Source organism: Trichoderma virens (genome assembly GCF_000170995.1).
Source record: "Trichoderma virens Gv29-8 chromosome Unknown TRIVIscaffold_6, whole genome shotgun sequence".
Lineage (NCBI taxonomy): Eukaryota > Fungi > Ascomycota > Sordariomycetes > Hypocreales > Hypocreaceae > Trichoderma > Trichoderma virens.
The window spans coordinates 1,457,290-1,473,050 of NW_014013743.1; the positions used below are offsets into that span (position 1 = coordinate 1,457,290).

A 15,761-nucleotide genomic window follows, 5' to 3' on the forward strand; every position below is an offset into this window, starting at 1 on the left:
GGTGTTGAAATGAGGTGAGCAAGTGCAGAAGAAGCTGCTGTGAAATTATGCGATTTGGCGATACTATGGAGCGATTGCGATATTATAGTGAGTCATCTGGTAGCGCTACGCCTACAGTCTCAGAATGCACCCAAATGTCGAATGGCTTATCAAAAAGTTTGGCAGCGAATTTTCGATTTGAGTTTGGCTGGGATTCTTTGACTGTTAGGCGAAGTATTAGAAAATTGAATTTTTTTTTCTGTCGGTAGTCACTCACATAGTGTGGCGTTCCTCCGGGTTGTAGAAGGGCATCTGTGCGCCAACCTTTGCTCTTTGCTTTTTTTCGGTCGTGCGCTGTAGATTGTGATCAAATCTCTTTTGTTTGATTGACGTGAATTTGGACGAGGGGATGGATACTGTAAAAATCGAATTCTTCAAATCCGATGTGGCAGCTGAGAGGGGAATATTCTTCTTCGCAACATGGCGGGAGGCGCATACACGGATCAGGATAAATTGTTGGCACACGCAGTGTTACTCTCTCTGACCTCTGTTATGATCTATGTCGAATGAAGTAATGTCAGTTCTTGTCCCGTTGAGTACTCACCAGTATTTCGACGCGCTCTCCATTTGTAACATAACGTGTTGTCGAAGGGCTATGCAAGGCGGCTATCGCTCTGCGTTGATGTTTCCTGTATTGGATCAACACCAATTCCACGTAGGAAGTCCTGTACCTAGCCTGATGCAGTCTGGCCAGCTAGATTCTGGTCGGTAGCGAGATGTTAGGAAAGGTGCTACGGCCACCATAAAGTTGCTCTGTTAGAAACCTTCCAGCCTACTTCTAGAAATGACATGAATATGCCATCTCTGAAGTCACCGAGGGAGGAAAAAGAGAGGGAGGGGAGAGGAGCGAGAGAGAGAGAGGCGGAGAACTTGACATCGATCGGAATATTTCCTCGTGCTGGAGTGCCCGTCTTTGATCATCACCTAGTTTGTTGTATTAGCCTGATTCTATTATGACCAGATCATCTTCCATCCAAGGGATACGCATCGATTGCCTTGAATAACGGGGTTGGGGAGGGGGGAGGGAATACTCTCCTCTCGTATACCTCCTCGCAAATGGTGCATGAGCCAGAGGGGAGAGTTGCGAGCATTTTGTGCCAGTAGTTCGATCAAGAGACAAGAAAAAAAGATTGGGCTACTTTGTGTTTGCTACAACAATTGCATCTGTGGGCGACGGCATACTGGACTGAAATATCAGCAAGCTTCCGACAGAAGGGCAACTCGAACTCGGCGTGGTGACATACCTTTGACATTAGATCAAAATAAAATCCATGTTTGGCCATAATGTCTTGCTCTAATTGTAGTGGATGATGCGTCAATCGGTTTCTTCGGCGAGCCTTGGTTTACCACGAGCCATTCAAGATTCGCGACGGCGATTACTCCTTTCTTGAGGCTGGGAAGTTGTTCGCATGTTCTCAGAAAGCTTGTCACTGCTCACTGGTCGAAATTTTGGGAAAGTTTAATCAGCAGGATTCGGTGAATAGGCGCAAGTCTGATTCAAGAGAATCGCAGCATCTTCTTGGCCTGAGTAACAACTGGCTGCAGACTCACCTGATTGCACGAAGGGAAAGCTCGTCATCGAGACCCTCAGATCGCCATCGCTGACATCTGAAAAGCCACGGTGGGAATCATTCTTACCATTGCACTGATATACTTGGATAACAGCCGCTGCTGAATTCCAAGAGCAACCGATTGGACTATACGATGAGTGGCCCACGTTGACAGTCCAGACAGCGTAAGGCAAGGTCCTCGCGAATCTTGGCAGAACAAAGCGACGGGAGAGCTGCCGAGAGAAGATTGAGCTTTTGAATAAATGATTAGCCCTTGGAGCGAATCGGATCATTGGGGGGGAAGACTTGCCTCACGATGCATCAAGGCCCACGATTCGGACGAAGCTGGGAGGTGATAACTAGTTGCCAAAGCATATACGACGTTGCAGAGATGGATGCGATGGGGAAAAAAGATTTGTTTGGCGGATGGAAAAGTCATGGTTGAAAGAAGAGGAAGAGGAAGAGGCGGTGTCATGGGAGCTCCTTCCCATTCAACGAAGCGCGACAGGTACCTCAGTACTACCAGTCTACCTTAGTACAATGGAGGGGGCAGTACTTTCAAAGATGCGTCTCTACGAGCACGTACTTATCGTGGAATACCTAGGTATTCTTAACAGGACTCCATTCTCAAGATATGTGCATATTTTACTAGGTACTCGAGAATCAAGATACCTCGCTCCTTGGAAGTAGCGGCCTTGACTACTGGCTATGTCGGCGTTGTCGTTCTCGCCCCTCATGTTGGGGCACACGCTCCGTCATACGTTGTCTATGCAATCGACACATTCCTAGAGTAGGATTGATATGATAGCAGATGCAAGAGGTGGTGCACGGGGATGATGAACCTTGTGGACATTGCGTGTCAATAGCAATATCAGAGCGCATGTATCTATCATTTCGGCGCTCTTCCCAGAAATATAGGGAATAAAGACATCAATTCTATCCTACGTGTTATAATTGTCCAACAACTCCAACGCTCTGCCCAGGTATGGATATCAAAAGGGTATAAGAAAATAGGGGGAGCAAAGGGAAAAGTGAAAATGCAAAAGTCACATCCATCGAGAGAGGCCCCATGCCTGAGTCCTTTAAAGACTTGCCGCTGCCTCCAGCCCTGCCGGATTAACGACCATGCCTTTAAACCCTCTTTTACCTTGTCATGCCAACATCCGCCGCCAGTTCAGACTGCGCCGCTGCCTCCGACCCTGTCGGATTAACGACCATGCCCAGATAGGTGACGTGTAAGTGGCATCAAACAAAGGATTAAAGAGGTAGTCAGTTCATACTAGGGAAATGAAAGCTGCCCGCTGCCCCCAGCCCTGCCAGGTTAACGGGTATGCCCTCCCCTAATCCAACTGGTACTCAAGCCTTGGAGTCTCTCCCAATAAATGTTCATCTTGACGATGCTGCCACTAAGCAAGCCTTGCCACTGTCATCTAGGAAATACAGCTGAGATCCCGCATTTCTCCTAGATGATCGTCTGGAGACAACAGGCTCCTCAACCATGAGCGTAGTCTTTGGTTTCCGGTTTCGAGGCTGTCGCTTAACTGTCTTGTCTTTGCTCTCCTGGTCTTTCTTGTTCTTATTCTTGTTCTTCCTGTTTGTTCGGCGCGGCGTAGTTGGCTTTGAAATATTCCGCTGCGCATTGTTGCGTCCGCACGGAAGGCGACTATTGTTCGCCGTAGGTGTAACGATGGGCGAATTGGTGGGCGAATTGGTGGGCGAAACAGCTGATGCTTCCGCAATAACGGAGACTGGCAACTCTGGCGCAACCGATGGCTCCCGCACACTAGAGACATCACTGGGCGCGGAATTGGGTTGAGCGTTGCCAACAGCTTCCTCATCATCGGAGAGCTCTGGGCTGAGTAGGCGCTCTTGGCCTCGACTTTGGTACGCCGAGACAGACCCTGATCGTACGTGTGGTTCGTCTGGTTCTGGTAATTGTTCCTCTGGATCCTCCAGTTCTGGTTCTTGACCCGGGTAGTGCCACGATTTCCGGCCAATTGCATAATGCATCTTTCCACATACACAGCCTACGTAGCCCTTCGCCAAAAGGTCGACCCTTCTCCGCCACCGCTTTGCCTTCTCGGGCAAGTCCGTTGGCTCCCAGTATATATGCTCGAATTTCTCAGGATGATCGTCGTGCCACTCCCACTCCCAATCATCTTGGTCGTTGCCGGGCACCGGCCGGGCACCGTTGGGATTGGGACTGGGCGACGGACGTCTCGAGCTGGTCGGGCTCTGTGTCTTGGCTCGTTTGGTGTTGGTACTTGTATCTGATTCATCTGGATCGTCAACTAGGGTGCTATCTGATCTCTTGCGCTTCTCGCGTCGTTGCCATGTTGAAGATAATGATGATGTGGGCGAAGGAGATGAGGATAGTGCAGCATTGGCTAGAGTTTCGGTCGGCTCGTCCAGCTTAGCTTTCTTGCGCGGCGAAGTTGAGCTTGCATCAGATTTTCTCTTGACCATTTTTATTTTTATTTTCAAAGAAACAACCAGTAAAACGAGTAAATCAAAGCTTGTATTCTTGTTGTTAGTCTGTTGTCTTAATTAGAATACGGTGACATATAGGATGCCTTGTGAGGAGACGTATCTCACGTGATATCGCGACTTAGGCTGACGCGTCCGAACAACCGCCACGTATTTTTGGGCGCGTCACCACCAAGATGCGAAGAAGATAGGTTGGTACCTCGGTATACCTACCTGGTTATACTAAGCTGGTTTCCTAGCTGGTACTCCCAAAGTATTGCTCCGTCGCTACTTCAAGTATTAGCTCTTCGCTTGTCTCATGATTATTAATATTATATAAGAATTGCACAATGGAGGCCAATGCCAATATTTTACCAAATGATATCCTCTTTGCTACTTTCTCCGCTGCCAACGATGCCGCCATTCTCCTCTTTGAGCTCATCCAGGCAAAGGCGTCACCGCCGAATCTCGTCAGCGATGGAAATTCCATTGGCTTTGAATTATCGCTGCCCGTGACATCTGATCATCATGATTCTAGCGGTTCTGACACCGGTTCTGAAACCAGCTCCGACACTGGCTTGGGATCGGATCGGTTAGAGTGGAAGATTGGCGCAGGTGCATCGCCGGCTATGGTGGACAAAGGGTTGGTTCAGAACAACCCACAAATTGTTCTTTGCCCACCAGGCACATCACCAGCTTCCCAAGCCGTTCGAAAATACATCAAAGACTTCCACGCCAGCATTTACGTGCATGCGAAGTCAGGTGTACTCATGCTCAAAGCAATCTGTGACCGGCCAATGATCTACGAGCAAGGCGATATGCACGATAATGACCTGGAGCTTGGTTTGGGTAAATGGGGCGACGGCATATCATGCGTCTTGCGGAGAGAAAAGAATTACATTAATATCGGCCCATACCGCTTCCTTTTGAAATATGCGACACAAAGTCGAAAGACCTACCACAGCTTCACTGCGCATATCAACGATTGTGTAAAGAGTGCATATCATGGTCTGGTCCCGTCAAGTCTGTTCAACTTTATTCCAATGGCATCTCCATACAATAAGACCAGATGGAATGTGTGGCTCCATCAGCAAATCCCAACAACCGATGTTACAACCGGCGTCAACATTTACACTGGACAACCGGTCGCTATCAAAATGCTGCGCAATAGAGATTTGATCCATGCACGCCAGCGTATTGTGAACCTACTTCAGATGGCCCTCCATAACCAAAACAAGCAAGACAGTGGCATCCTTGGCATTATCGACGTCTGGTGCGATCACCAGACCTCTCCTCCATGCCTATTCGATGCGCCGGGTAACCATCCGCTCACCGAGTGTCGCTGTATCTATTATTCGATGCCGCTGGCCTCGTACAATTTCTTAAATCTTCCTTGGTCCAAGTTGGCAGCTGACATGCGACTTCTATATCTCCACCAGACGCTGTTAGGCCTTGCCGAATTGCATGGGCAAGGTCTTGTTCATGGGAATATCCGGCCCGGGTCACTGCTTATATTGGGTGACACCACGCGCAAATTACGCCTGAACACCAAGACGCTTGCAACACAAAAAGTTGTCTTGTCCCTCTCCATGAGCCAGATAGATAAGAAGATGTTTCACAGGACAAGCATTTGTGTGGCACCCGAAGTATGGCAAAACGGGGGGGCCACAGCAGAACTGGACAGAACAAAACTCGACATCTGGGCATTAGCTTCCTCGTGGCTCTATGCATTTGCAACACCAAAACATGGCAACATAGTAACAAGCGATACCCACCGGCGGCTTCAGGGCCATCTGGGTAAAATCTCTGAAGTATACCATCATCTAGCACCTTTTACCGCTCTTTTGCGCAAAATGCTGGCTTGGGACCCACAAGACCGACCAACCGTGACCGAAGCTCTTGCAAGCGACGCCTGGCAGCTTGTCTGGACAGAGAAGCAAAAGGACGAGGACAAGAAAAAGCAGAAGCGCAAGGCCAAGATGCAATCGGATGGGGCCAAGAGAGTTAGGGTGCTCTCACCCCAGGAACAAGATTATAGGGTCTTTGAGCCATGACTGTTTATTTCAAGAAAGTCTCTCATCGTCGAAGAGATTTGCTTGTATCTAAAGCATGTAGTTAGCCTGTTGCTTTATCTCTCCCACCAATCTGCTATTGCATTGTCAGCGATGCTCTTGAGGTACTGATTATGTTGATTTTCACAGAAAAAGCTCTACATGTCGAAAAGATTAACGCAGGCCACCTAAGAGGCAAGCCCTAGTCGGCTTGACGCTCAATTGTAGACCCTCTTACCATTAAGTTTGTATATGCGGCTGAACAAGCTGTAGTATCATTAATCAGATACAATAGCTCATACCCCCAATCCGGCCTGGAAGATCTGTGGAACATGGAAACCATTCGACAGAAGGTGAAGACTTTGGAGTTTGTGATCCATTTCGGCTATCGCCCCGTCTGGTTGATTTGGTGGGCGATAGGCTTCTGTCACTCTGCCTGACTTGATGAAAGCCTCAAATATGCTTCTTGAATCTCCTAGAGGTGAAATTCCCTGCTCAGGTAGAATCTTCTGCTCGAGCATCCCGCGAAGTCATCCGAGTTGGTGGGATCATGCTCATGATTTCACCGTTGCTAAGATATTGGTACTCAAGGGATTGATGTGGCGGCATCGTGAAATCATCCCTGCTTGCACAATGATCTGCAGGTGCCTGGCTTGGTGATATCAATCCTGGTGCGATCGTTCAGGCCACCGTCGGCGTGTCGGGTTTGTGAGGAGTAAATTCAACACGAACGAAGTGCATGAGGTGCTCTTCCAATACTTTCTCCATGGCCCTTCAACCATCCCTTTGTCTCGCTCTGGGGCTTGTGTGAAGTTGCCAAAATATAGGACCAACGAATCAAAGGGCATACCTCTACCCAACCGAGAAAACACACGCACCAACGGACTGCAATGGGGCGGTTTCGTGTCTGCATTTCGGGCCATTTATTCGGCATTCTCTTCCTCATAGCAATGCGAGCAAGCCAATAGTCAAGAGTGAGTTCCAATGAGGCCGCATGCCAACTGCCAGCCATTAGTCGTCTCGCGTATGTGCTCAGCCTTGCTTTCTTCCAACTTGGAATAAGCTCACCATGATAAGTAGCTTGTTGAAACCAATTCTGAAAATTGATTAAACTGCCTCGGGGTGCTGGATTGGTAGTGCGATATCGTTGTGGCTAATGCCATGATGATGGACAAGGTTGAAGGCGCCGACTAATATTTACGGCACTCTTTTGATCAATGTGCACAATGAGGCTGCTCTCGATTCCACACAACGAACCAAAGAGGGCAAGTCGATGTAATACATATATATATCGGAATCTTACGTTAACGTTAGAAAGAAGCATAATCGCGGGTTATTAGAGCAAAGTCAGTAGTACAGACATACAGAGAGTGCGATGTATAGCTTACATGTGGCCCGACTCTAAGTGATTCTTCACTTCGTTCAACTAATCAGTAGAGGGACTACGTTCTTTGACTCCTCAAATCTTGAACGCGGTCGCTTTCCCCAAGACGCTGGAGTGATGAGGGTTGGGCTGAAGCTCATGTTAGCACATGAAGAAAGGAATAGGTGCCTAATTCCCACTTGTTGCTTGTAGTTGGGCAAGAAGAAACGGGGTTTTGGCAGAGACCTTCTAGAAGACTGGAATATCGCTTCGACTCGTCTCGACTCGTTGAAGTATTAGACGGTAATGACTCAAGCTTTCTCTTAACGAGTCTTTCCATCCAACTCTGAGTAGTAAGACAGAGCGGCACAAGAAGACGGTAATGTCTAGAAGATGCCGCTTTCGAGACAGATGGCGTATGGCATTGACGTTGAGGAGGCGCCAGATTGAAACGCACTCTCCAGGCGGATCTGTAACAGGCGGTGGTTTGACAAACGCTTCTCAGAGTTGTCCATATCGTGATGCAAGTATGCAAAAGGCATGCCTTCGGGATCCATAATACTGGCTTCGGTGTAACTTTTCCTGTGATCCGACAGTCTAGCCAACTGAATACTGACGCAAAGATTCTTTCTCGATCCATACTAATAATGACCCTTGTCGTGTCATTACATGGCTTTGAGGGCTATTGTCAGTGGTTAATGATCGTGTGCTATACTTTATCGTAGAGAGTAGGTGCGTATAAAAGGTCTTGACATGGTTGAAGAAAAAAGACATCTTCTCACCTGGCAGAGGGAACGATAGTAAACAGGTACTCAACGTCGACCCAATGGTATGTCACGGCTGGTCCCAGGGCAATACGGTGGACCTAAGAGAAAATCGTAAGCAGGGAATCTTCTATCCTCTCAGGGCTGTGTCCTAATTTGCGAATGCCATAGTGATCTTGATCTGCCGCTAGAAACACAAAATTCGCATCAAAACAGGATACTTGCGTTGAATAAATGCAAAGGAAACATTATGCCGTCATGAGCTGTATTGGAGTGGGCGATGGTTGTAATCGGACCCCAACCATAGCTAATGTTTGTAAGCTGATCTTCTCATCGACCTGTCCTGTTGATGTCTTCTAAACCACGGACATACTAGGTCCAGTCTAAGAAGAGGTCACAAAGAAAATTCAATCGGATATAATATGACAAAACTCTTTGTTCCGAATCATCGACCTGTGAAAGCATCAGCCCATACACATAACTTCAAAGTAAGCATTGTCCTCCAACCTACTCTTATTGCTCTAGCGTCCGGGAGCATCTTCAACGGCGCCCAGGCGGATCCACACCTCCAACCATTAATGACTATCGGTAGCTATGCCATTGGAAGCGATTTTGTCTTCTTCGATGGCACTAGCTGACGGGACGGGGACCCCTGAGCTAGATGCCCAACGGCCATGAGCTCCATTTTGCGCACCCACCAACCTCGAGCTTTTATCCCTTTCCCTCTTCAGCCTTCTCATAACGGAGCCTCAACAGCATAGAGGGGGAAAAACTCTCACCAAGACTGCGCCAGAATGGACACCTACGGCACAGGCAAAGGCGGCGTGGGAAACAATGTGTGCGTCGTGGGCACGGGCGTAACGGGCCTGCTGGCGGTGAAAAATCTCGTCGAGCAGGGCCTGAACGTGAGAGCCCTGGAGCAGAATGAATATCTCGGAGGCAATTGGCACCATTCGGTGGATGCGCAGCAAGTTTCAGCACTGCCAGAGACGAGGGTAAACATGTCGAAAGAGACGGTGAGTGGCCGTGAACTCCGAAAACCAGGTTTGATTCATGGCACGTGAGGCTCATGCAAAGATGTTGTCCTGCAGAATTCTTTTACAGATTTCCCGATGCCCGATGGTAAGATACGAGCACGACGAAACACCCGGAAGATTGTTACTGACCAGCTTATGCAACAGATTATCCGTCATTCCCTTCCGCGCAGCAGATCGGCGACTACCTCGAGGCATATGCGGACAAGTTCGAGCTGATCAAGCACATCGAGCTTTCGACAGCCGTGACGAGCATCCGACGAGACGAAGAAGACGGCGTCTGGATCGTATCCACCAGGCACACAAGAACCGGCGAGGAAGAGGAGCGAGAGTATGACAGAGTCGTCCTGGCGACAGGCGGCTTGAGCGTCATGAACATGCCCGAGATCAAAGGCATCGAGAAGTTCGCCGGGGACGCCATCCACTCTCGCGACTTCAAAGACCCGACAAGATACACCGGGAAGAACGTCTTGGTTGTCGGCCTGGGCTCTACTGGAGCCGACACGCTGAGCTTCTTGAAACAGGCCGGTGCAAACAAGCTGTATCTCAGCAGCAGGAGCCGATGTTCTCTGGTAAATGCTCAAAGATGGCCTCCAGAATCTTGGTCGAAAAGACGCCGCTAACAAGGTACCGTGTAGATCCCCAGAACAATCGGAGGAAAGCCGTGGGACCATTACATGACCCGTCGCACCGACTCAATGATACGGTTCTGCATGCGACTGTCTCCCCATGCTACGAATTACTTTGCGGGCAAAGCCATCGGCCTCGCACAAAGCTACACCTTTCCAACCTTGAGGTCACATCCCTGCTTCAGCGGTTCTGTCAGCGGCCCGCTGTATCGCAGTCCATTTGTGTGCGATGAACTGCCTGGTTTATTAGACAGTGGCGATGTCAAGATTTATCCCGGCATCATGGGTGTTGCTGGTCCCCGGACCGTTGTGTTCAAGGACGGCAGCGAGATCACAGACGTTGACGCCATCATCTTTTGCTGCGGCTACTATCACGATTTGTCCCTCATCAAAGGCGAGGGCCATCCTGCCGATGTTGAGTTCTCGATGGACTCTTTTGAGGGTCTTAAAGGTGCGAAGCACCACAACAAGGAGAGCGAATATCAAAGACTCTACCACGGCATCCTGTCAGAACGATATCCCGAGTCACTGGCAGTGCTGGGTAACCTGACGACTTTGCGGCCTACGTTTGTGCTCTACGACCTCGCCACTATGGCACTTGCCAGTATGTGGTCTGGGAGCTACCCACTCCCTACGCCACGGGCAATGAAGAGGGAGATTGATTCTCATTATAATTTCGTGGTGCGAGCGCTCGAACGTGGCCCGATGGCATACCTTGGTCTCCGTATAGACTTTCGAGGCACTTATACCTGGCTCAATGCTGCGGCTGGAACCGGTATTATGGAACGACTCGAGGGATGGGGCTGGGAAGCATGGAAGTTTTGGTGGAAGAACCGGACACTGTACAAGTTTATCATGGACGGACCAAACGTCTCGGCAGTGTATAGGCTTTTTGACATGGGCAGAGGGAGAAAGCCGTGGGCCGGAGCTCAGGCAGCCATCGAAAAGGCCAATGAAGTGCGGGTCAAGAGGGTTGAGAAACTTGAGGCACCCAAGGTGATTGAGGTACCCAAGTCTGCTGAAGTGGTCGAAGTGGTCGAAGTGGATGAGATTGAGGAGATTGAGGAGATTGAGGAAGTTGGGGAAGTTGAAGAGGTCGAGACTGAGTGATTTGACTCTGTCATCTGTCAAAATTGGCCAAGTGAAATGAAACTATGAATTCGGAGGGGGCGACGGCAAAATGACAACACGCAACGATGAATGAGCACCGGGGGACAAAGCAGAACTGCATAGGCAAAGCAGACAGGGACAAAGATGCGTCGGGGCCCGACGACAGGACACTTGGACGAACAGCTCGCTCAAAGCGAACGAAATGATAATGACATAGAGATAATGATAATGAGACATGAACACACTTACTGTACGATCATCAAGGCCTCGCGCCAGCCGCTCTACCATGGCCTGTTCTTGTTGTCTCGCAGCGGCTGCGGCCGACACTCATGATGATCGGGAATTTTTGCACTCATCGGCGGGACTCGCTCACATCCGATCTCTCGGATGAATCTAGCCCTCTCTTTACATACACGCCCACTTCCCGTGAGATGCAGCCCCCAACCTTTTTTCCCCTGTGACTTTCTTTTTTTGCGGTGCGGCGTACGCAGCACATGAGGGGTCGCGTAGGACAGAGAGCAGACACCTCCGTCACACCGCCAAAAGGTGGTAATTTCGAGAAAATTAGGAGGGTGGCCAGGCGTATGCAAGCTGCGTGTCTGTGATGGACTGTGGGTTGTGTTTTACGCGGGTTGCGTCTTCTGTTCCGGAGGCTGAGGGGGGGAGGGTGTGAACGCAAATGTCTTGGCAGCCAATTGCCTGATCCTATGTACTTCGTACCGGTACTTGTAGAGTGGCTTGCTATCCCTGCTGGACAGGGGAAAAGAAGGTATCCGGGGCGCGGAATTGATGAGACAGGGCTGTCGGGCTTCACCACTGCCGTCGGGCTTCAAGCAACTTGTTTGCGAGTTTCAGTTTGCTTTGGTTGTTTGGTTAGTACAGTCAGGCGGCAAGGATAAGCACCTAGAACTCAGCTAAACGAATCCGCCACACGGCTGGCAAATGCCAATAGAGAGGAATCGCTTCGAGACTGATGCAGTAAGCCTAGACCATTTAGTCAGAGGTAGCGAGAGTAGCTGATGAAGATGCTGCCGCTAGGGGCTGAAGCTTCACCATTAGCTCGCTATCCAATTTAATGAGTGTGAGCACAGCTCTGGATACCGGGTTCTCGGTGCTGATCGTCGTCTGTGCCGCTCCTGGGTGTAGCACGTGTGGAATTGTTCAGAGACAGTGATGCATCATGTTTGCATCTCCCAAAACAAGCCACCTGATGGTGTCAATAGCAGCCGTGTGAAGCTCCAATAGAACTCGAGGCGCGGCTCGAGATGCTGACTGCTGGTCTCAAATGCTGGCTCTCTCTCATTTGTCGTATTTATGCCCTGTCAACCGTCCAAGCCATCTTTCTTTCTGTCTGTCTCCCCTTTACTAGGTCAATGCTAGTGCGCTGGTATAAATCTGTTTCTGGAGTAGCTTCTCGTTGCCTCTTACTTTGATTACTTTCGCCGTCTGTTGATCTGTTGACAATTGTAATCAGTTGCTGTTCAGACACAATGGACTCCTCAACTCCCACCGAAGACAAGGTAACTTTCTCACCGATAATCCCATACTTTCTATTCCCTCCCTCTTCGCTGATACGAATGTTTAGAAGGTGTCCTTTTCTCTGCCCGTCATCAAACCAGGAGAGTCTCCTCTCACGGAAAGCGAACTTCGACGCATCTTACCTGCCCTTTTCCGCAATGGAACAGCTTGGTTAGGTTCGCCGCACAAACGAGTTCACTATTTCTTGCAAGACGATCTCAATATAGAGAAGCTGACTGAAGTTTCATCCTACTTCTCCATCCTTGGCAAGGTCACGCCTCCGCGTCCTATCCACCATCATCAGGCTCTTGGCCTCGAAATCGTCGTCACGGAGAAAATGGACACTCACCTGCTCTGGACCAAAGGAAAGATCTTCATCAAGCCGTTCCCAAGGTATCTCATGGAGCCCGAGTTCTGGCGGCAGTTCATCGCCTGCCCCGAAGCCTGCCCCTACGCTTCTGACTTTCACATCATTCGATCATCAGGGCTCGTACGACGCCGCCTGCAATTGTCAGAGGTCAAACCCTGCGAACACAGCAAGCTCTGGAAGTGCGCAATGGGCTTCGTGTATTCGTACTTTGCTCTCATCGCGCATGAGAGCGATTTTCGCATTGCAAAATCATGCAAGCTGCTCCCGGAAGAGCTGGAGTTTGACGACTGGAAGGGGTTTGTCGACCGGATGCTCAGTAGCGGCAGGATCTATGGGCAAGCTGACGAGCGATTCACGTATGGTGAGCTGAACATGGCACGCCTCAACAAGCTGCTCATGTTCCAGCAGCCTGTTCGATATTTCTTCCAACCAGGCGACAGCTATGGCTTCCTCCGGGACAATTCTTCGCTTGTGCCGTCGGCGTCCCTTCACGTGGGTGCCGTGTTAGCTTCAATGCAAGTGAGGCCTCTTGTTGCCAAGTTCAGAGGAAGAAAGGCACTTGCCCTGGTAATGTATGGTTCCATCATCCTCTCCCTCGTTGATCCTTGATGCTGACGCTGGAACAGTTCGCTTGGCTGTTTGTTGGCCTTGTACTCGCTCTTGTTCATCGGCGGAAAAGGCCTCCCGACGCTTGACCTTGAAGAGTGAATTAGACGTCAAGAGCAAACGTCCTTGGAAACAGCTTGTCTGCTGTGTAAAAAGCGTGTCTGTGGAATAATGCGGGTGTTTTTGGGCTCCTGAGGACATGACTGTTAGCTGGTATTTACAATGTGAAAAGGTGCATCGAGATGTCGATAGCTTTGTGTTCAATTTTGATAATGGAATAAAACAAAGGGTTAATGGAATTCCAATTCACTGTGATTTTCTGTGTCAAATGGTCTGTCAAATAAATGGTAAAACATCAGTGTCGTTCAACGAGAAGCATCTGCCAGAGGTGGCCTTACTGCAGCCGTATTCAGCGTCTGTCGCTGCATTTTGATTGCCACGGAAAGCAAACGATTGCTCTCGACAGAGCAGTTGGATTGTGTTGTAGCTGGATGAAAACGTGAATTGGACAGATTGCAGCGTCTGGTGCTGTTCAGCTGGATTGTTTTGGGATGTGGAATGTGGAAGCTGGAAGATGGAAGCTGGAGGGTGGGATTTCGCAATGCTTGTGCTTTGGTATGTGGTTACACTGCAGTGCCTCATGGAGCAGGAACGAGTGGCCAAGAAGCCAAGAACGCGTCACTTGTGGTACAAGAATAAGATTAAAGACTGAAAAAAGGAGAGAACCATACAACCATATTGGAAGGTTCAATTGATATGATTACAATCATGATGGCACTGAGAAGTGTTCAATTTCAAATAATATTAAAACACTACCAAAAGCACTACCTACCTCCCAAACGCCAGTAACTACCAAATCCTCCATCAACAAGCACATCAAATCAATCTAGTAAACTACTTGTCTGCCTACGTTGGGTCAATCTTAAATAGCGGGCCGAGACAAGCGACGGGGCGACGATTAAAGGGCCGTACGAGAACTCGTTCCTCGCAAATGTTTCGCATCTAGCAATCCGTTTCTGGGCAACTTAGTGTGGGTGTTCTTTTGGTGGCTGGGACAGTGTATCCTTCAAAAGCGAAACTTCGCTCTGTTGAGAATTTCGGAAGTAGGGAACATACGCATGGCAAGATATGTGTTGAGGCCAATGGTCTTGAGCACAGTCTCGCAGGTGATGTCTTCGCTCGACGGATACCTACACATGGAAGTGTGGTCACCGTAGATGGGAAAGTGCTTCTCCCAGTATTCGGGCCTGGCGTTCATCATGGTGTCTTCCTTTTCAACAAGCTTGAGCAAGAAGTTGATCGGTCAGCGCAGTTCTTGGGAAAGGAGGGATGTTGGGAGGGACAACGTACGAGCTGCTTGCCGCGATAGCAATTGGTGCCATGGAAGTTGATGACCAAGCGTCGGCGGTAGAGGCGTCCTCTCTGCTCCAGAGGTGCAATGCGTTCAACGTGCTCGTTGCACGCCTTGTCCAGCATGTCAAGGACTTCAGGAGGAGTAGGGCGGACGGCAGCGCTGGCAATGTTTCGCACAGACTTGGCCACGTTGTGGTGAGGAGTGTTGAAAAACACCAGCATGCGAGTGCATTGATCAATGATGTGAATGGTGCCAGTCTTGTCCAGATGGGCCTTGGCCAATGCCTACATCGGTAGCATCACAAGATGCAACGTTAGCCGTCAAGTTTCCCGAGTTACTATACGAAACAAGGCGCTTGGAACTAACCTCCTTGACGATGAGTCCGCCAACGTCGTGGCAGATGAAGACGAGTGGTCGGGTAGGGTCGTCAAGGCGATTCTCCATGAGAAGTCGAAGGAGACGATCGCAATGCTTGATGAATCGGGTGTCTTCGTCATTCACAGAAAGGCCGTCATTGTAGGAGAAGAGCATGACGCGGCAACGCTTTCCAAAGCAGCTAGGAAGGATATCCCTAGGCCACATCTTGCCACAGTAGGACCAAGTGTCTCTGTGCACGTAGTAATTGGCCTCAATATTGAGACCATGGATGACGACGATACTAGAGATGGGCAAAGAAGTAGGATAGAGTCAGTAACAGCGGGGAAAGCATTGGAATGAAAAGAAACGAGATGGAAGCATGCACATACTCAACCTCGGTCCGTTGATACGGTACCACAAAGTTCACATTTCGAGGAAACACGACCTCGAGATCGTACTGCTCCATGTGTTCTGAGAATATCATAGGCATGGTCAAGACCTGCACAGATGCTGCAAATCATCCAGGGAGGTGAAAGATTTGCAAAGGTGT

The 15,761-nt window shown here is 49.5% G+C and overlaps 5 protein-coding genes across 5 annotated transcripts; 3 read left to right on the forward strand and 2 right to left on the reverse strand.

Moving 5' to 3' along the window:
* Positions 1–2,975: 2,975 nt before the first annotated feature.
* TRIVIDRAFT_221824 (uncharacterized protein) lies at positions 2,976–4,055 on the reverse strand (the record flags this gene model as incomplete). Its single annotated transcript, XM_014101296.1, has 1 exon — positions 2,976–4,055. One exon carries the CDS (start codon positions 4,053–4,055, stop codon positions 2,976–2,978), a length of 1,080 nt encoding a protein of 359 aa, XP_013956771.1.
* Positions 4,056–4,405: 350 nt separating this feature from the next.
* Positions 4,406–6,109, forward strand: TRIVIDRAFT_200858 (uncharacterized protein; the record flags this gene model as incomplete). Its single annotated transcript, XM_014101297.1, has 1 exon — positions 4,406–6,109. The coding sequence occupies one exon, from the start codon at positions 4,406–4,408 to the stop codon at positions 6,107–6,109; it is 1,704 nt and encodes a 567-aa protein (XP_013956772.1).
* Positions 6,110–8,958: 2,849 nt separating this feature from the next.
* TRIVIDRAFT_170124 (uncharacterized protein) lies at positions 8,959–11,263 on the forward strand (the record flags this gene model as incomplete). Its single annotated transcript, XM_014101298.1, has 4 exons — positions 8,959–9,249; positions 9,325–9,355; positions 9,415–9,839; positions 9,906–11,263. The coding sequence occupies 4 exons, from the start codon at positions 9,028–9,030 to the stop codon at positions 11,004–11,006; spliced, it is 1,779 nt and encodes a 592-aa protein (XP_013956773.1).
* Positions 11,264–11,888: 625 nt separating this feature from the next.
* On the forward strand, positions 11,889–13,797 carry TRIVIDRAFT_209187 (uncharacterized protein; the record flags this gene model as incomplete). The annotated part of the gene is made up of 3 exons (XM_014101299.1): positions 11,889–12,526; positions 12,592–13,466; positions 13,521–13,797. 3 exons carry the CDS (start codon positions 12,497–12,499, stop codon positions 13,600–13,602), a joined length of 987 nt encoding a protein of 328 aa, XP_013956774.1.
* Positions 13,798–14,566: 769 nt separating this feature from the next.
* Positions 14,567–15,701, reverse strand: TRIVIDRAFT_60590 (uncharacterized protein; the record flags this gene model as incomplete). The annotated part of the gene is made up of 4 exons (XM_014101300.1): positions 14,567–14,782; positions 14,851–15,138; positions 15,221–15,512; positions 15,601–15,701. The coding sequence occupies 4 exons, from the start codon at positions 15,699–15,701 to the stop codon at positions 14,567–14,569; spliced, it is 897 nt and encodes a 298-aa protein (XP_013956775.1).
* Positions 15,702–15,761: the final 60 nt, after the last annotated feature.